This window comes from Equus asinus, chromosome X (assembly GCF_041296235.1).
Source record: "Equus asinus isolate D_3611 breed Donkey chromosome X, EquAss-T2T_v2, whole genome shotgun sequence".
Taxonomy (NCBI): domain Eukaryota; kingdom Metazoa; phylum Chordata; class Mammalia; order Perissodactyla; family Equidae; genus Equus; species Equus asinus.
Genome location: NC_091820.1, coordinates 11,630,998 through 11,652,513, shown reverse-complemented (window position 1 = coordinate 11,652,513; position 21,516 = coordinate 11,630,998). Strand labels below are relative to the sequence as shown.

General features: G+C 39.1%; 2 protein-coding genes across 8 annotated transcripts in view; both read left to right on the top strand.

Annotated features, from left to right (window-relative positions):
• PIR (pirin) overlaps positions 1 to 17,668 on the top strand; it is a 91,275-nt gene extending 73,607 nt beyond the window's left edge. For all 6 annotated transcript variants that reach the window (XM_070501913.1, XM_070501910.1, XM_070501914.1 and 3 more), the window contains 3 exons: positions 4,919 to 5,001; positions 12,004 to 12,070; positions 17,343 to 17,668. In XM_070501913.1, the coding sequence (XP_070358014.1) occupies positions 4,919 to 5,001; positions 12,004 to 12,070; positions 17,343 to 17,458 (266 nt within the window). In that variant the 3' untranslated portion in view covers positions 17,459 to 17,668. The remainder of the gene's footprint in view (positions 1 to 4,918; positions 5,002 to 12,003; positions 12,071 to 17,342) is intronic.
• A 356-nt stretch (positions 17,669 to 18,024) lies between these two features.
• VEGFD (vascular endothelial growth factor D) overlaps positions 18,025 to 21,516 on the top strand; it is a 33,980-nt gene continuing 30,488 nt past the window's right edge. Inside the window, exon 1 of one of the 2 annotated variants that reach the window (XM_014857661.3) lies at positions 18,025 to 18,579. In XM_014857661.3, the coding sequence (XP_014713147.1) occupies positions 18,490 to 18,579 (90 nt within the window). In that variant the 5' untranslated portion in view covers positions 18,025 to 18,489. Of the gene's footprint in view, positions 18,580 to 18,893; positions 19,702 to 21,516 lie in introns of those variants that run through there. The other variant, XM_044764368.2, reaches the window with a different exon arrangement.

Sequence of the window (21,516 nt, the reverse complement as noted above, 5' to 3'; positions counted from 1 at the left end):
GAAAATATTTGCAAATCATTTATCAGACAAGGGGTTAATCTCCAAAATATATAAAGAACTCACACAACTCAACAGCAAAAATACAACCTGATCAAAGAATGGGCAGAGGATATGAACAGACGTTTTTCCAAAGAAGATATACAGATGCCAACAGGCACATGAAAAGATGCTCAACATCACTAATCATCAGGGAAATGCAAATCAAAACTACATTGAGATATCAGCACCTTACACCCGTTAGAATGGCTCTACTCACCAAGACAAAAAATAGTAAGTGTTGGAGAGGATGTGGAGAAAAGGGAACCCCCATACACTGCTGGTGGGAATGAAAACTGGTGCAACCACTATGGAAAACAGTATGGAGATTTCTCAAAAATTTAAAAATAGAAATACCATACAACCCAGCTATCCCACTACTGGGTATTTATCCAAAGAACTTGAAATCAACAATACAAAGAGACTTATTCATTGCAGCATTATTCACAATAGCCAAGATGTGGAAGCAACCCGAGTGCCCATCGACTGATGAATGGATAAAGAAGATGTGGTGTATATACAATGGAATACTACTCACTTGTAAAAAAAAGACAAAGTCATCTCATTCACAACAGCATGGATGGTCCTGGGGGGAATTATGCTAAGCAAAATAAGCCAGACAGAGAAAGACAAACACCATATGATTTCACTCACATTTGGGAGATAAACACATGGACAAAGAGAACAGATTAGTGTTTTCCAGAGGAGAAGGGGGCTGGGGAGTGGGCATAAGGGGTAAAGGGGCACGTACATATTGTGATGGGCAAATAATAATGTACAACTGAAATTTCACAATGTTATAAACTATTGTGACCTTAATAAAATTTAAAAAAAGAGAAAAAAAGGAAGAAAGACTGTGCTTTAATCCAATTGACAGACCTACCTTGACTCTATTTCTAAAAATTGGCAAATGAATGCAAATTTACACTTTAATTTAAAATAAAATGTTTGAGTTTGTCTTTTTCAATTAATGATCTTGATTGTGTCAGATAAAAGGGCTTCCACTGTACATATGAAATTGATGATATCAAAATCTATGATGGAAGTACCAGAATGTGTGGAACAGAGAGTAAATGGGATAGCTGTTCTTATAAAGAGAAGAAGAAGAAGAAAGAAATCTGGCATATGGGGAAAATTGTACAGCAATTAATCACACATTGAAGATGCAGCACTGACTTTAAAATATGTCTTAAAGTATTTTGCCCTTTTATGATTGTTTAGGCAAACAAAAATATTTGTAATTAAATTGTTTTCAGTTAAATTTTCCTTAACTGCACTATTAGATTTAACATTCTTGGCGAAGCTTCTCAATGGAAACTATTTATTATCTGATTTGGCTCTATTTATAATTGAAAGTAGTCAGAAACGATAAAATATATTTCCTTTGAGACTTATTTTAGGTTCAGGAGATAACCAGATGGGTGAAATAGCATAGAAATGACATGAAGATAGAATCAGTTTTGCTTTCTGTGACCTTGTTTTAAACATTTCATAAAATAATACAGAAGCTAAAGGTGCGTTTAAAATAATTAGCCTAGAAACCTGACTACAGGCTCTATAAAAAAGGCCTGCCTGGGGGGGAGCATTGCCAATGGCCTCTTCAGTATCAATACTGTGATTCCTCTCCCAGATCAGCAAGAATGGGCAGAAATACATTCCATATAAAGTTAGAGTGAGCGCTCTTAGCAAAACATCAACTCTTGGTTTCTAAATTAAGATTTCCTCACAGACCAATGAACGCCATAGTCAAACAAGCTACCCTGATAGGAGGTACAGAGAAATCCCAATTCAGCATTATTTTTGAGAGCTGTCTCTTGCCAGCTCACTCCATTAAAACAGTGAAAGAGGGGCTGGCCTGGTGGCTCAGCAGTTAAGTTCACATGTTCCGTTCCGCTTCTCGGCAGCCCGGGGTTGGCCAGTTCGGATCCCGGGTGTGGACATGGCACCGCTTGGCACGCCATGCTGTGGCAGGTGTCCCACCTATAAAGTAGAGGAAGATGGGCATGGATGTTAGCTCAGGGCCAGTCTTCCTCAGTGAAAAGAGGAGGATTGGCAGCAGTTAGCTCGGGGCTAATCTTCCTCAAAAAAACAAAACAAAATAGTGAAAAGGCTTTATAAATTGTTTTAGTCTGTGTATCATGAAATGTTCTATGTGATTAAGTTAGGGGCCAGGAGTAGACCATGTGGGTAATGGGTGCTATATATGGATTAGTTGAAGATAAAGACATGGCTCATTGCTCCCAGGGAAACTTAGTAAAGCACACAATAAAATGCTGCTCCATATGACAGTTGAAAATATTACCCAACTCTAAATGAGGTTATTCTTAGCCTCCCACACCTCTCTTTTATTGGCCAAATCCTTGCATGAGTGGAAAATCCATGGAGTTCTATCATTCACTTCCATGAAATTTGTTGACCTAAATCTTTGGTGGAGAAGAAACCTTTAGTGGTATGCTGGGGCTGGCTCTTGACAGCTCGCAGGAGCTGGTTGGGCACTTCTTCCCTGACCTCACACTGGGAGCTTCAAGTTGGCTTCACTGGGACCATTTACACCACGGAAATTGGCACACACTACAAATCAAGTTTGTTCTCCCCTTTGTCCCTGAAAGCCAGTTGTTAAACGTTAACCAGCACACCACTGTCTCTGGGACAGAAGTTCTTAATCTTCTTTGTACCATGGACCCATTTGACATTGGCCAAGGCCTCACCTCTGAGTGATATGGTATTTTTAATTCAATGAAGCCATTAAAATGTTAAAAGAACAGGTTTATAATTATATGGGTGCTTCTCTACTGACATTTGAAGTAACATGATCCAGCAGCAGGTCTGTTCTAAATTCTAAGTAGTGTTGAACATAAAGTGTGTTTTGAGAGATCTGCAACACTGTAATGTGATAGGAAAATACCTGTGATTTCTACTGGAGACAGTCATCAGTCCAGCTAATACTGCTGTGGTTTATTACCTATATTCATGACTGAAGGAAAGGCCACATTTCAGTTGGCTGTTAGTGAAAATAAAGATGTAATTTATCTCCCATCCAAGTCCATGATCGCTCTAAATTCTATCTACGGACTCCTTGGGAGCACTTTGACTCCAGGTTAAGAACTCTTCCTCTATTAGAATCCTATTTCACATTTGCAAGCATCAGAATGAACCCTGTTGCTTCACATAGGTTATCTCCAAAGTGGAGATAAGGAGGATTTCTGTAGAAGATATAGCTATGTTTAGAGTCTAATCAATATTCACAAAATCCACAACTTATGTTTCTATTACATAATAATTCCTCAAGCTATTGTTTTCATTTAAATAAGCACTTCCTTACTGATTATTCAGCTTTAGCACTAATGTGTCAGGTGAATGCCCTTATTTATATCCCCAGATGTCATGCAGGTGTATCCCCCTGGACATCCTTATGGGCCTCTCACCCTGCTTAGAATCTTTTGTCTGTTGTCCACTTGCATGAATGGTTTTTAGCTGACTGAAAGACCCAGCCCAAATCCCACCACCTCTCTACGGCCTCCCGTGGCTGTTCTAGCCCACTTTGGCTTCTCTGTTCTTTAGCTACTCTTGCAGAACCGCTGTTGTAATCTTCAGGTCACTACATCATTCTGCTCCTAGTGAGAATCATGTTAGACTCTTCTTTGTCCCACTGTCACCGAATCTTGAGATTCTTTCACAACTCCACCTCTCCAATCCATCCCTGTCTTTCTGTGTCCACTCTACTAGTTCAGACTGTAATTCATTTTCACTTAGACTGTTAGAATAAACTCCTAATGGGTCATCCTAACTTCAGTCTTCCCCCTTCCAATTTATTCTATGCTCTGCTCCCAGAGTCATTTCTCCATGACACAGATCTGACCATTTCACACACACACACACCCTCTCCTCAAAGGCCCTGCATGTTATATGGATAAGCGTGGCCTTCAAGTCTTTCCTTGATCTGAAGGCAGTCTACGTTTCCATCATTCTTCCCAGAAGAATGTTCCAGCAATGGTAGAAAGTCCACCATTCGCCCAGAGATGCCCTGCACATTCCCATTCCCTTGTCTAGAATGTCCTTCATCCTAGCTTTGCCTCTTGTAGGTCTGTCTAATCCTGCAGAGCTCTGTTCAAGTCTTTACTCTTCCACAACAAATTCCTAGGGTCCCTAGACCTGAATTCGCCCCTACAACCCCCTGTTCGCTCATTGAACTTTGCTTATTACTTTGTTGTTGCCTTTAAGACACAATTTCATTTGTATTGTTTCATCTGTGCACCTCAGTATAGAAGAGATGGAAACATATTCATCCTGAAGACCCCCACTGCACCCCAGCATTTAGCACAGGGCCTTGTTCATAGTTCAATAGCTATCCAACTTATTTTTCAGTTGAATAATTCTCTGGTTATTTTATGAATATATATTTAGTTTCTCCCAGTGAGATTTTGAATTATTTGTACGCTAGGAATCTGCTTTGCCCTTCTTTGTATTTTCTCATAGTATTAGGCAATTGTGGGTGCTCAGTATACTTGTTGAAATGAATTTACTAATTTTCCTAAGTATGCTTAACCCCTGTGAGATTTATAATTTTCCCAAGGAAACACTCCTATTAGCATATAATGCCAAGGACTTTGCTTATTAATTGAACTGTTAGGCATGACATTAAAAGTGTAAATGGAAATACAATGCAGACTCAACCCCCTTTTCTTTTCAACATTGGAAACCAGCCAATTTGAGACTTTAATAATTGCAAATATAATCAACCAAGAGATTTAAGGAGATTCTTAAGTCTATTATTTCTGAGGTTGAAATTAATATTACGGTGCTATGTAGTTAACCAAATTTGTAATCATATGATAAATATACTATAATGAGTATTAAATTTAGTGGGTCATCTTTTTTGTAGGGCCTGATGATGCACAACAAAAAATAGAACCTCATCACACAGCAGTGCTGGGGGAAGGTGACGGCGTCCAGGTGGAGAACAAGGCAAGTGTTAAAAATCTTGAATTTTCTTAACTTGTACTTTCTACTTGTACTTTGAAAATGCCTCAATCTCCTTTGTAGCTGGAAATTTTTCTCTCTTCCTTGAGGAAAGAAACTATGCCACAAGTTTATCAATGCCTTTCGTTAACCTTTGTTATTTCTCTTGGTTTATTTCAAAGCTTTATCTATACTGGTTCCTCATCTTCAGGAATCATCTAAAGTCCCTATTGTTTACCCCTAGAAATTTGGGTCTGGAGGCAACACATCTTCCTTGTCTCTTAATTTTCTTTCTTTATACAATTGATTTATTTTATTTTTAGCATAAGTGAAATGAATCGGCCCATTAGGAGTCTAAATATAGATCTACGTGTGTACTCACATAGAGCCCTTTGGAAGTAGTCCCCATTTCGAACTGAGAAGAGAACACGATGCATTTCATAGTCCTTTTGTATTGCATCCCTGTGTTTTAAGTAAAGTTTCTGATATTTTAGGCATCTTAGGAGCTTTTTTTCCCAGGTTGCCAAGTTTCTTCCCTGTGTCTTTTTTGTTCTCTTGGGTGATTACCCACCATCTTGTGAGCCTATTAAACCAACTTGAGTACTTTGTGTCATTGTAATAAAGGGGATTGAGGAGACAATCGTGCAGGAGCTCCTGAGTAGATGAATTTTGAAAAGTAGGGATGAGCACAATTTCAGTGTGCAGGTGACTGGTGGAGAGGCAATCTGACTGGCTGGGCAGGGGCGAGGTCCTCTGACCCTGCTGTTGGAGAATGCAGTGGACTGGAGGAGTTCTCACATCTTCTGCCACTTGCCTGGCAGCTCACCTCCTGCTGCTTTAATTGTCTGCAACACCACCGTGAACTGTGAGGTAAACAGAAGAAAAGCCTCAGGAGCACCAGAGGAAATGCATATGTCAGGGTCTGTGCTGTTTATTATTAGAGTGAACTGTATGAAACTGCCACTTTTTACCTACAAAAATGGCAATCTCGGGGCCAGCCCCATGGCTGAGTGGTTAAGTTTGCACGCCCTGCTTCGGTGGCCCAGGGTTTCGCTGGTTTGGATCCTGGACCTACACACTGCTCATCAGACCATGCTGAGGCGGTGTCCCACATGCCACAACTAGAAGGACCCACAACTAAAATATACAACTGTGTACTGGGGGGCTTTGGGGAGGAAAAGAAGAAGAAGAAAAAAGATTGGCAGCAGTTGTTAGCTCAGGTGCCAATCTTTAAAAAAAAAAAAGGCAGTTTCATTGATTTCAACCCAATGCAGGAAAGAGGCATGGAATCTACACATAGCCCAGAACCTTCTGATAGTGGATTCGTTTGTAATGTTATCTGGTTTAACTTGACAACCTCTGTTTTTCCTGTAATATAGCAGGGGGAACATTGCAAATGATAGGGATTTGGGAGCTGAAATGGAAAACCAGAAAGAAGTGGTGAGGGGAGCCAGAAAGACGGGAGGCAGCTGGGCTAGAAAAGAGTTGGCTGAAACCATCACTTCATCGGCAAGCAGCGCTCCTGGCTCCAGGGGCACCATTCTGTTATGTGCACTTCTGTAATTCTTGCTGTATATAAGCATAGCCTGAGCCGTCAAGACATTAGAAAGACTTCTATGAAAAAATTAATTTTTAAAAAAATTAGCATTTAAATTGGCATTTGTCACTTATATCCATGAATAGTAGAAAGCCCCTCTTAGATTACAACACAAAAGAGATTGTGAAGGTGTGAGTCTTGACTTTGCCACTTGTTAGCTGTGTGACTTTGGACACGTTTCTCAACCAATCTGAGCCTCAGTTTCTTTGTCTGCACAATTCGTATAATGATACCAACTGCATAGGGTTGTTGGAAAGAATATATGAGATTACATACGTCAAGAGTCTCCTCCAGATCTAGCACAGGGCTCAGTAAATTATGTCCAATAGGCCAAATGTAAGCCTGTTTTTGTAAATAGAGTTGTATTGGACCATAGCCACACCCATTCATTTCTGTTTGTCTATGGGTGCTCTCACACCACAATGGTAGGGTTGGGTCGTTGCAAAGAGACTGGATGGCCCACAAAGCCAAAAATATTTACTTGCTGGCTCTTTACAAGGAAAAGCTTGCTAATCCCTGGTCTAGTACATAGTGGGTGTGCAATAATGGTAGCTGGAAAGTTCACTGATCTAAACAGGTAATTTAACAGATAGTCATGCCAGATACATGTTACCTAATAAGGATTCATACCTTATACCCTGAGGTTTAGGGCATATGACAGTTTCTATAGCTAGAAAAAGGCCCTAAAGGATCCTGATTCACTCAGGCTTCAGGCCAAGGTTATCTTCACTTGGAACTAGTTTTAGCCAGAGGATAGATAAAGACAGATGACGTGACTTCCTAGTGCTCCCTCTAATCCCATTTGCACTGAGTTGTGGTCAAGAATGAGGAGTTGATACACTCCCTGGTTTCCTTCTAGCACTGTTCTTCCTGTGCTTTCACTCCTCCTCATTTCTGTGTCTTCCACCATCACGCCTATCTTTCTGGTTGACTAGTAGTATGGGTGATTTCCTCTAGAGTGACCAATCCACTGGGGCAGGAGAGGAGGGCAAGGAAGGATTGACATAGATCACATCTTTTCTCTCCCTAGGTTTCTCTCCTCCATCTTAGCATTTGACGTATCTTAGGCCAGCACATTTTAGGTTGCCGGGACTCCTGTCTTCTTCACTCAAAGGGTGGACTGCCTTTTGTGACCATTACTCTGAAATCTTCCTTGGTGGGTAGCAACTACAGGGGCCTGGTTTATGCTAGATTTAAGAGACTTTAAGCCAGACCCTTTGATTTCTTGGAGGAAGCCCAAACCCCAACAATGGCTTCAAAATGGCCTTAACTTTTTCAGAGTTCTTCGAGATTGGGGTCAACCCCAGGCTACTCTGGACATTTAATCCTGGACTGTACTGTACTAGTCACCCTGGAACAGCCTCTGTTTCCTGGTCTAGGGCTCTTCTGTGCTGCTTTGGCCCACAGTTGGTGCTCTGGTTGCCAGGGTAGCTCTGTGATCAGAGAGCCCATGGATTTGATATGAAAGGCTCCATCTCACCTTGAGACCCATGTTTATAGTCGTGTCCTATTGAGAAGGTCTTAAGCCTCATGGATTAGCAAACTCATTTGTAGTTTGTCAGGGTAGACACCAATTCCTCACTTGCTGCCATCGAAACCGTACTTGAGAGCAACGATACTCTTTAACTGGCGGCATTCACGGCGAGCTCATTAAATTAATGCAGATTAACATTTGATTAAAATAAAGATTGAAAGACAGAAATAAAACCAAACACCCTGTTAAAGCTGGACAACTTTTTTGTTTATTTATGCATAAAAATTTATAACAAAATAAACCATTAATTGTTTTAAACTGATAGCAGTTAATTGTTTATCTTTTATGGCCTGAGAGCTGTAAACAGTGAAGTCTGGTAAGAACGCTTGCATGCAATGAAGTCATGCTAAAGCTCAGTTTCTTGTCATTTTTTCAGGTACTGTATCAGTATAATAAATGTTCTTAAAGCAAAAGCATGCCCTCAGATTCATCCACAGTCCTACTATCATCTTAAGCTTTATGTTTATAATCAATCAAACAAACTGTGAGTACATACTCATAGTGTAGAAATGATCCACACCTTAAATGAATCACAGGGCCTTCATCTGGGCTTTGATCATTTATTGTTGGTATCAGTGGAACTCAGGACATAGCTTGGCAATAATATTTATGGAATAACCAGAGTAATTTGTAAAAGTGAATTATTTAAGTAAACCCAGAAAAGCCTAACTCTGAATTAGGAGCTCTGAGAAGGTGCACCAAAGTAAAAGACATGGTCTGGTGCCAAAAGATCCTGAATTTTAGTTGGGGTAATGATACATGAAGCAGCAAGTGGGCCTCTGTTACCTTTGTAAGGGATCTTTGCATCAAACTCCCAAAGGGCATAGATCCACACAGGGACTCATGTCTTAACCAGGTCTTTCATTCTCTTGCTTTTGCTTGATTTTCATCATTTGATACCCTATACAGGGTCACCATAGACAAGGACTTCTCAAGATAACAGCACTTGGGACTCTGAATCACATCAACGCTCTACTGAATATCCAGAAAGATTATCAGCTTTCCCCAAAGAAGGCTAGTTAAGGAAAGAAAAGATGCATTTAAGAAAAAAGAAAAAGACAGAAAACATCTGGTTTGGGTTAGAGGAGAAAGGGCCATTCAGAGGTTAATTTTGTGGAAAAGTCATTAAAAGAAGCTTGGACCATCCTTCAAATTTCTAAAATGGAAAACCAAACTCCTGAACTCCTCCACACCCAGCAGTTTAATCATTTTTCACTTCAGACCAAATTCAAGTGTCCTTTTATCCTATTGTCTGAATTATAAAGCGAAAGTCATCATTTGATTTGAGCAGTATCAAAAGGGGCAAAACGTTTATTTTAAAAATTTTATAATCATTCCAAAACGTGTAAGCTGTAGGACATGTTTGCTGTTCACAAAACAAGCATCTTCTGAATTAAGAAACTTGCATTCTGAGGAGTCAGCACATCCTTGACACAAGGAGGTAGGCTTTTCCTCTTCACTCCTCTTGTAACCTCTAGCCCTTAATCCTCTGCCTCCTGACCCGAAAACTCATGTGTGTCTCCCCTCCAGAAAAACACCTCAGAACGCTATTTAGTGATGTCTTCTTTCAGATTAAATTATAAATGATGTAATGCCAACCATCTGAACTCTCTTTCTGAGATACTTTTCTTTCAAATATCTATTGATTAACACTAAAATTTCACCACTCCAAAGCCCTTAGGGAATAAATCTTTTTTAATAGCTGTATTTTGTTAAGTTCAATTTTTAGTGACTTAAACATGGCATTGAAAAATAAATCATTTCAGATAGAAACCTTCCCCTTTCCTCTGGGCTTATGTTATATTATGTACGATTTGACTTATAACCTTGGCTCATCAGCATGTACAGTCATGTTGCTTAATGACAGCGATGTATTCTGACAAGTGCATCAAAGGTGATCTCGTCATTGTGCGGACATCATAGATTAGACTTAAAGAACCCTAGATGGTATAGCCTACCACACACCTAGGCTGTATGGTACTAATCTTATGGGACCACTGTCGTATATGCTGTCCCTCATTGACCACAATGACGTTATGTAGCACATGACTGTATGTTAATTGTTGTCCTGAGCTATAAAGTATGATGGTGTCTTTAGCACCTGCTGGCTCCTACAGTAAGTGGTCCTACACTAATTCTTAAGCTTCTGTGCCAGTTTTTCATAGTTTTTTCTTTTTCTTTTCCACCATTGATGTTAGGCTGTCCATTTTGTGATATTGCTATATATATATAGTAGTGCTTTCCTGTCTTCTAGCTTTGAATCTGTTATAGATCTGATAACCACAAAGCCTAATTGTTAGCATCATGTATAAAGTAAGAGCAAGTAGGGATTGAGTGAGGATGTGTGCTGAGGTTACAGCACTAATCTTTATTATATGGGGCTTAGGACATCTATTTTGAAATTTGAATTAGCAGAAGTCTTTTTAGGCTTATCCTTTGGTTTTCAGCTGGGTTCGTATTAGCACATTTTGACAGCAAATTGGGTTATGGATAGTTAAGGTGATGATGTATAAATAAATATAGGCCTGGGAATGGTTCAATAGAGATATTTTTTAAACATGCAGAAATGATTAAAGCATCCACTGGGTGGATGTACTAAATAACACCAGCCTTGGGATTGTGGGGAGTAAATTGACTTTTGCAGAAACTATTCTACTCTAGATTCCCTTTTAATAAAGTTGGAGGCAGAAGGAGAAATAAATTTCAGTCCTGTAAAATATGAGGCTTTTTTTAAACTACGTGGAAGATTAAAGAATTCATTATTCATTTTTATTGAGTCCAGTGATAAGTCTCCTGGCACTAGTGACATTGTAATGATTTCTAATGTAAGAGCTGTGTATTAGTAGAAGCATGTAAATATAATGTGATATAGTTTAACGTAATATCACATATTTAGAAATATGCCATACTATTAGAATATGGGCGAAATTTTTAAAAATTTCAAAAGCTTTGTTCTAAAGTGCCTATCATTATGGCTTTATTTATTGTTTTATTCTAAATCAGATAAATCTAAGAGACACTTCAAAAGAAATCCATAATATTCAGTTATCTGTTAGTGAGTGCGAGACCACCCTAAAATCTAGTGGCTTAAAGCAATTATTATTTCTCACAAGTGCGGTGGGGGGTTCTTCTGGTTTCTCTGGCATTACTGGGTGAGGGAACATCAGCAGTGGTGGGATTTGGAGTCATATTGTCAAAGAGCTCTCTGGAAGGATTACTGCACCAATTTAAAATCTCTCAAATGATATATACAAGTGTATCTTTCCCTGCATCCACACTACCACTGGATATTCTAATTAATATTTTTTTTCAGTTTCAGGGGAAAAAGTCTAATCTTATTTCTAAATAAAAGCTTTTAGAGACTTAAGAGGACCATTTTGGAGAGAAATTTGCCTGAGCAGATGTTCCGCGGATGTTTTTCTAAGGTTCCATTGAGTGTAACATCTCTGGGGCATATTTTACACGAATCGTCATAAGTGTCAAAAGTAATAAAATCTTACTTTTGGATTTGCATAAATAATCTTCCCTTTAAAAAATGATACTGTTAGTGGAGAATTATAAATCGTATAATAAGCCAAGTCAATCACATGGTTTGTCTTAAAGATGTTTCCACTTAAAGAAAATCTTAAATTCTCCTTCTTAATTTGAGAAGGTTAATATTTTGGCGGTCTGGACTTTTCTTGAGTTCTGATTGCTACCAAACATTTTAAGGAATAAGCGTTTCCGTATTGAGTGCTGCACAGAAAATATTTCTGGAATTTATGTTCAGAATTAGGAACATTGTCCATTTGGCTAGTATGTCAACTTCAAATTACTCCTAATTTGACATTAAGAAATAAGCATGTTTATTATTTGATGCTTTCTTCCTTGACTTTAGGATCCTGAAAGAAGCCACTTCGTCCTAATTGCTGGGGAGCCATTAAGAGAACCAGTTGTCCAGCATGGTAAGCCCAAAATGATGGCGATTTTCTTGGTTGATTTTCTTTTTCTTTGAAAGTAGTGTACATATATAGTATTATTGGAAAGACTAGCTGGATTTTTATCCTATCTCTCCATCTACAAATTTGAGAATTTTGTTTCATTTCTCCATTGTCAGAGGAAAATATATACATGGCATTTATTTCTACATTCGTTCTCTTGTTTCTTTTAAAGAAACATTTCTTGAGTACCTATCATGTGTAGGGCATTGAGCTTGGAACTGTGGGGAAAACAAAAAGTATTTTTGCATTGTGTCATAGGGAATTTCAACTGAAAAAAGATTTTGTGGTCTATTGGGGACTTGAATATCATCTTTATCTTTAGCAAAAATAACAGTGTTTGTTTTCAGTACTGTCCTTGTGGTCTATTGTATTTTTAGTGAAAAATAGAAATCTCTTAAGAGTATTTCTTTGGAAGTTCTAAAATATTTGAGTAACTCTTTGTTTATTTAAAAAAATGAATAGAAATAACTGTGGTATAGTAGAAATAGGACTATACTTGGAGGCAGAAAATCATGGAATAAGTACCCATAATAGCCACTTCAATTCTTTGTCTTGATTTTCTCATAATATTGTTGTTTGATTAAATGAGGAACATCTAGAAGCACCTAGAATCCAACTTATTTAGATAAATGCCTATAAAATGTAACATATATGTTCACTTATCTAATTATGAAATTTAGCATGCATTAAAACCCTAGAACATCAACTTGCCGTGCATGAATTCTCAAGTATACACAGCGATTTCAGGGAAAACCCCCAGCTGATCATAAATTTAAAGAACACCGATTATTTTAAAAATATTCTTCTTGTTGTTCTAGTCATAACTTGAGAGGAAAGCATTAAATTATACCCCACCTTGCTGATAGCATTTGACCCCCATTTTGCGTGCTTCGGTTTCCACTCCAAAGGTTTATGGTTCTTGTCTCCTTTTATCTTGATTGAACAGCACTGAAATAGTTTGTTATTTTGGAAGAAGCCTGTAGACCAATTGGGTAGGGCCATAGTCTTTATTAACAGCGACTAGAGTTTAGGTGGGAAAAGGATGTGTGGGATCTAAGTCTTTGAAGTTAGACTGCACCAGTAATGGAAAAAAAGGAGTCCAACTGAATGAAGTGACACCCCAAGGCCTGGAACTGCTTGAAGCCACCCTCCATCTGTGTTATGTGAGTCCTCTCTCAGAGGTTTGGGTCTCAGGGGCGCTGCATATGCCCGCACATACAGACTCATTAACCAGACAAGATAGGTGTGTCCCTTGAACCTTAGTTAATGAGAAGCAAAGCATTTTGTTTATTTTGGTTTTTTTTAACTTGTTAAAACCCAAACATTTAAGTTTTTCTTTTACCTGTGCGTGTTTAAAGACAGCCACAACCATCTCTCGACTATTTGGGAACAAGTACTAGTTTACTGAATTAGCTAAGGGCCTTGTTTCTCTAATCATGGAGTGTCCTTAATTATATGTCTGCAAATTAAGGGCAGGATGCCATAGAAGTTTAGAATAGGAAATGCCCCTAGCATCGATGGAGTCCTGTGCCTTTTGGAAATTAGCAAATTTTTTTATCTAAAAAATCCAGATATTTTACTGTTATGTACTTAACAGATACTTGGGTAGCATTTACTATTTACAGGATTGGTCAAAGTGCTTTCCAAATATTAATTCGTTTAATCTTCAAAACAACCTTACAAGGTAGGTACTCTCATCCCCATTTTACAGATGAGGAAGCGGAGGTGCAGAGGTTCATTGGGTTGCCCAGGGCCACGGGCTAAATTCACAATCAGGCTGTCTGGTCTCCAGCTACCCTGTCCTTCTGTCCTCTCCATGCTTGTTGCCCCTCCCTCTGCCCTGTGGCTTCTCTGAAGGGAAGCGGTAGTTAGTGGCAGAGCTGAGATTTGAACCCTAGACTCCTGACCCCATGTTTTGTGCTCTCTGCACTACACCAAGCTTCTACATAATGAGAGATTTAACTCACAGCATTTTTATTACTGGGGAGGGAGTTCGAAGTTTTAATTAGAGAAGAGATGAAAACTGTAGTTTGAAGGAGGCTTTATGGGATTATCGATAGGTATCCAATAATTTTCTTGTTTATAACCCTTATAGTTGATCAATTAAAAAACATGTGCGTTCTGAGGGATGTAGACTATGGTCAATAATACTGTATTGTGTATTTTGAAAGTTGCTAACAGAGTAAATCTTAAATGTTCTCATCAAAAGTAAAAAAAATTTTGTAAGTGTGTGGTGATGGATGTTAACTAGACTTACTGTGGTGATCATTTTGCAGTGTATGCAAATATCCAATCGTTATGTTGTACACCTGAAACTAATGTAATGTTGTATGTCAATTACACCTGAATTAAAAGAAAGAAATTTAGTGATATAGTATCCAAAGAAAAAAGGAACACAAGAAGAAGAAAAAAAAGTATGGTTTCAGTTTTCTTCTTCTGGAGGATTTGAGGAAATGAGCTTCCTGAACTCAGCTTTGGAGGGCTCCAAGCTTCCAGTGCTCCCCATGTTTCTCAGAGTGTGGTGTGTGGACCAGCAGCAGGCGCATCACTCGAGAGAGTTAGAAATGCAGAGTTTTATACCCCACTCCAGATGTCCTGAATCAGAATGGGCATTTTAATAAGATTTTCAGATGATTCATGTGCACGTTATAAATTAAGAAGGACAGCAGAATACCCCAGAAAAGTGTCAAAATGGAAGCCGAGAAGTACACTGTTTTTACAGAAATATAATTGGGAAACGGGAGAGGTGCTCCCCAACTCCAGACTCTAGCAAAATGATGGCGTGCAGGAAATCGGTCCTTGGCCCAGTACCTGCTCTCATTTTCCAAGTCCCATTTCCCTTTCTTCTATGTGCCCTTTTAAAAGGTAGCTTCTCCAGGGTGCCCTCTTGAATTTATTATTTATTTTGCTCATGAGGGCTCTCTCATGCTTTCCTACCTGATACAGTCCAAATCTCAAGCTCCAGATGAAAGTTCTCTCATGAGCTCCAGATCCATATTTCGAACAATGTACCAAGCACCTCTGCCAGGAAGCCATATTATTGTCTCCAATACCTCCATGTCAGAATTTCCAGAACTGAACTCCTTGCTTTACACACAGCCTCCTATGTCCTGTTACCCTTAACAATTTCACTATCAACTCAGCCTCCCTGGCCTGACACCCTCTCTACCCTGATGCCAAAGTCTTCTTTAAAAACTGCAAGTCAGATCACGTTACTCTCTACTTAACCCTTCAATGATTCTTGGTCATCTGCAGAATTATGTCCAAACTTCTTCCCGTAGATGCATCCAAAGCCCAGATGGGTCTGGCCTCTTCCTACATATCAGATCCCCCCATCCTTTTTCCCCTTCACTCCCACCTTCCAGCACTGTGTCACCATCCTCAGTTCCTCCTGCATGCTAATCCTGAAAATGCCTTTCCTCCATGTATGCCTATTCTGACATCACTCCCTTTGTGAATCCTTTCCTGGGCCCCTCCTCCTCCCCTTTCTGTGCTGATCCTCTGGATTTTACATACTTTTATCATTCCATGTTTTATCATTCCATACTTTTACCATTCACACTGTTTTTTAATAATTTGTTTCCATATCTGTTTGTGTGATAGATTTGAGGTCCTTGGGGGGAGAGAGTCTGTCATTCATTCGTCTTTCATTGTCATTCATTCGTCTTTCATCTTTACATGTCTAGCTCCTAGCACAATGTTTGTCATTTAACAGGTACTCCACAAATACTTGATAGATAAGTAATTGAATGAATGAATGAATTTAGATGCCTTCTGCCTCTTTTCCCTTTCTGCTGCCATCCTATTCCCTGCAGCCTCCCAAAAGGCCTCAGCATCATCAAAACATATTATCCTGTGTCTTCCTTCTCAAGTGTTAAGCTAAAGGGAGCGCCAAAATCTGTGCTGACAAGCTAACAGGGGTTAAAAAGTTTGAATGTGTTATTCCCTCTAAGTAATAGTTAGATTTTAATCCGAGTTTCTCAGAGAAAGTCCCTTAGAAGAAGAGCTTCTGTAAAAGGAATGTCAGGGACTTCTGAAGACTGGTGGAAGAAATATACTGAATGGACAAAGCTGTCAACTGCTTTCAAGACACTGCCAGTGCCGTGTAAGAGCTGGCCTCGTTTATCCAGCAGATTGTGGGAGTGATACAGTCCACTATGCCTCTGCCCCTACGATATGTAAAGAAAAGGGAAGATACAGATAGTTTGCCTCCTGGTAGATTAGAGGAGGACTTCTACACTTTTAGCAAAACCCGAGTTCAAACCTAGGAATTAGACAAAGGGGCCGACAAACTGACCCGTGGGCCAAATTTGCCCACTGCATGTTTTTGTAAAGTTTTATTGAAACGTAGCCATCCCTATTCACTTTTGTATTGCCTGTGGCTCCTTTTGCCCTTCAACAGAAGAGGCCAGTAGTAGTTGAGAAAGACACTGTTTGACCCACAAAATCTAAGATATATACTATCTTGTCTTTTACAGAAAAAGTTTGCCGACCCCTAGAGAATCCAAAAGTGTGATACTTTCTTGACTTGAAATTTTTGTAGTCTCCTGTTTATTGTCAATGAGGTGCTACTAATTTTCAAAAATGTCTTAGACCCCCTCATGTAAGTGCACAGCCTCATATACTGAGTAGACACCCAAACTACGACAAGACTTTCCAGTTCTTTGTATTAGATTGGTTCAATTCTTGATATCAGCTAATGATATAAAACAAACTACAGTAAATCTTAAAAGTTCTTATCGCAAGAAAAGAAATTCTGTAGCTATGTATGGTGACAGATGTTAACTAGACTTATTGTGGTGATGATCATTTCTCAATATATGCAAATATCAAATTATTATGTTGTACACCTGAAACTAATATAATGTTGTAGATCAATTATACCTCAATTTAAAAAAAAGGAAGAAAAAACCTAACTACAAAAATGGTTGTAATAGAACCAAACCTAAGAATGTTTTGAATAAAGAGATTGACATTGCTGATGACAACCTGCAACGAATGGGTGGGATGCGATTGTGTTAGTTTATCTGAATTTTGATCTTTATAATCATGAACAATCCTAGTCCACATACTTGTATTACAGTCCTTGGGGATTGGACGCTGCAAAAATAACCTTTTACTGTTCAGATATGCCTGGATTTGTTTCAAATGAAGGACTACGGAAATACGTACCATTTCTAGTGATAGAAGAAAACATTGTCACCTAGAACTTTCTGAATGTCTTTTTCTGCCCTAGGTCCATTCGTGATGAACACCAATGAAGAGATTTCTAAGGCCATTCTTGATTTCAGAAATGCGAAAAATGGGTTTGAAAGAGCCAAAACCTGGAAATCAAAGATTGGCAACGAGTGAAGAGCAAAGAGCAGGTCTCAATGTTTTCTAGAATCTTGCCATTTGTGGCATCCATCCATTCAACATTCAATTTCCAAAGCTGACTTAACCAGTTTCTTAACTTGTAAAGAATTCCATGGTAAAGCGATAACATGGTTTTTATAGGAATGCACTTGAGATATTTCCTGGCACGTGCAAATAAACCTAATAAATCAGTTTTCTTCATTTTGACCTAAGTTACTAAATTTCTGTTAAAAAAAATCATTTTGTGTGTGTTTGCCTTTTCATGTGTGTATGGATATTTTGTTATTTTTGTGCATGTGAATTTTTTTAAGCAAATCTGATTGCTTTCTGTGTGTCACTGGCAGTAGATGTGTGAGCATCTGAGGTCCCTTTTTGAGCAATGCAATTTCGATACAACAGTCATGCCTCTGGGCTGCGGTTTCACGTTACAGGTTATCTGCGTTAAAATAACAGCAGTCCTGACGTTTGAGTCAGTTTTTAAAACTGCCCTGCTATTGGTAGGGACGCGACAGGATTACAGCCAAGACTTCCCTGCATTTTCTGCCAAAATCTGGGTCAGATTTAAGACACATGCTTCTGCAAGCTTCCATGAGGGTTGTGAAAACGTTTGAATCCAGAATCGGGTTCCCGCCTCTGTAGCTGCAGACATTGGTGGCCGCACCACCTCCTTACAAAGCAACTAGAACCTGGGGCAGAGGGTGGAGAGAGATTTTGTTAATTTGCTGGACATGAAATGGATTTAGAGTGCTTTCTCATTTCAAGTGGAAGACATGTCCACCTCCTGATTATTTTTGGAGCATGAGAACATTTACAATTCTTTTCATCTCTCTCCCCCCATAAGATTGTGCAAAAACGTACCTTGACTAATTGAAGTCGTTTCGTTGGATTTTGATCACAACTGATTGTTTGTTTTCCATGTGAAGTCTTGGGGTTTCGAACTTTCCTTCTGGAGGATGCCTTTTGAAACAGTTTTCTCTAGCTGCCTGATGTCATCTGCTTGGTAATCAGTGGATATTGAAATATTCAAAATGTACAGACAGTGGGCAGTGGTGAATATTTTTATGATGTCTTATCTGCAGTTGGTGCAGGGCTCCAGTTATGAACATGGACCAGTGAAGGTAGGTGAGCTCAATTTTTAATATGATGCAGATTTTTATATTTGCTTATACAGAGAACTTTCTTTCTTTGCCCCCACTATTTTTGAGACAATATAGAAATGCAGAACACTCCTGGTAGTGGACAGGATACATCCTGCATTTAATAATGAGTGTTCTGTTTCTTCGGCTTACTAAGATTCCTGGCATGAGTGTTTGAAAATGCTGGGAGGGGGGGTTTTTGGAGACGTAATAGAACATGAGAGAGCATTCTGGAATCTTCAGGTGGGGAAGTTTCCCCTCGATTATATATGCAGATGGCACAGTGATTTTCTAATGAAGCACTGATTTGTTTTTATGACACAGATAACTATGGGACATTTATTTTCAGATCATTTGTGAGCAGCAAACGTTAGTTTATTTAGTTAGTTAATTTCTTCTGTAAATTGAAAACTACAGTGCTTTCTACAGACATTTTCTATCTGGTTTTCAAAATTACCCATTGCCACTATCTAGAAAAATGTTCTCGGAAGTTGTTTTGGTTTTTTGCTTTTTGAAATGTGTGAGGTTCAACAGTGATTGACTCTGTGGTTCTGTGAGCGAGCATCAGATAGAGTCCAATGAATTGAGAGTAATGCAAAAAAATTAACTGGGATGTTACTGACTGAGCAATATTTTGCCCAATTTTATGTATTTCATAGATTATATTGTGCTTTTCTTCAACTTTTTATTTTGAAAATGATTCAGATATAATTGTTTTGACTGAAGTGCTAAATCATTATTGATTTAGGAATTTCTGGCCGTGAACAGACAATCAAATGTGGACTTGAGTTTTTGTAGCTGTCCTTAGGACATGCATTTTCAACAGGGGTGATATCGCCCCCAACAGGGGAGAACTGGTCCTTGGGAATGAAACGATCTTAACTCTTGTCGTGAATAAAGCACAGATATGCCTGCAGCGCATAAACCGAGAGTGCGTGCAGTGTCTCTGTAGAGGTCGAACACGGTGTCAGGGGTAGAGGCACCTGGCCAACAGTCTCCACCTTTCTAACTTTCCAAATTCTGATGGACACAGAGAGCTCACAGCCCGTCAGCTCCACCTCATTGCCGCCAGCCTGGATGTTGGATCTCAATGCCAGATTGCAGGTAAAATGGAATCTCATTTTGAGCCTAGGTGACGGGAGAGAAAAATCAGACTTGTTTGAAGCAAGAAAGACTTTTCAGGCTGTTCAGCTTTTTTTAAGTCCACAAAACTCAGGAGTCCTTTAGAATGCGTTGGGTTCATGGAGTTGGGTGTTCTTTTTCCAGTTTTATCATGTGGAGTTTTAAAATGTTTGTATTTCTCTTTGAAATGTCAATTGATTTGATAGTGCGAGAGGAGGCTTTGAATTGTTGGCAATAGGTCATATTCTTAGGTCCTTCAGCTCTTTTAAAGAGCACAGACACCAAAAATTCCTTCCGTGTCCTGGGCACAGTGAGGTTTTAAATGCTTCAGATTACTGCTAACACATAAACTTTTTAAATGGGGCAATGGGGGAAAGCAGTTGAATGTGCAGGTGACAGAAAACGTGTCCTTATACATAGAAGTGCAGCATTATATGCTTAGTAATACTATTAGGGATATTGTTCATATCTACTCGAATTTCCTTTAAAAAGTGAATCTACATATATTCACTCACCCCCCAGCTAAATTAAATATTTCTGATATGAAGGGAAGGGGCACCTGGAGTTAAGCAGAAGTTTGAGCGTCGATGTGACTGGGTTGGTGAAGGATAAGGAGGTGTGTCTTATTGGTTATTACTCCTTTCCTTTCCTCTCAACATTTTCTTAAAAGAAAATCTAAGAAGAAATATGTTCCTTAATGTTAATGTTCTTCTTGTTGAAATTAAAATTTAGTATGAAAGCATATTCAAGATGGTAATGGTGTGGACACTGGGATATGAATTTATTTTTTGCTTTTTGAGAGAAAAATGTCTCATTTTTTTATAAGACGTTTTCAGGGTCCTCCTCAATAGTAGGTCCATGAGCATGTTCTTCTGTCCACTCTCCCCTCTTCTAACCACCTCTTTTCCAGAATGGACGGCCATGCCAGTTCTGTCCCTAGCTTGCCCTTCCCCCACAGTCCTCACTTTCTAGCCTTGAACGTTCTGTTTTTTCAGCTTAGACTAGCATTGCCTCTGCTACAGTTATACGAGTCTGTGAACATTTTTTTGCAGCAGCCATGCAAACAGCTACCAATGCCCCGATAATTAGTCTTACCACTTAGGAGAGCTGTTTGGAGTTAGCAGTGCATGGAATTTGTGAACTGAGATAAATCTGTTTAAAATCTCAACTCAAATATACTGTATATAGCATTTAGCTGCTAAGTTTCTCAATCTAAGCAGAATAGGTTTTCTTCTAGAAATAAGGTTAACCCAATGCCTGATCTTGGCTCACTAATACAATTGGATTAACCATCTAGATGTGGGATTTATTTCTGTGTCTATTGCCTCTAGCTTTTTTGTACAGTTGGGATAGTCGCATACAGTTGCATAGGTTGTACACTGCACAACTCTAGGAAACTCCATCCACATAGACTCACATCTGTATGTGACAACCCTGAGTACAATAGTGTAGACAGTCTGGGCATTTGGTAAATAAATACCTGCAGCCTCACTGTCCTATCATTCACATTGACCTTCTGGCCAGCACTATTTCTGATTTATTTGATGAGCAGTTCTTGTCACCAGGAATCATGGCACCCCCTTAAGCCACTAGGGGAAGCCAGCCTCCATAAATCTTTTCAAAGTCACAGATGTAGACATATCAATACAGCGATAAAAGAATAATTTGGGTCATGGTAGGCTTTCCCAACTGTTTTCTGGCAAAATTTGTTTCCTTCTCCCCCGCACTTTTAGCCTCCTCTTTCTTAACCTTACTGGTGGAAGAATATTGCTGGGTGTTGGAGTCGTTCAAACTCTG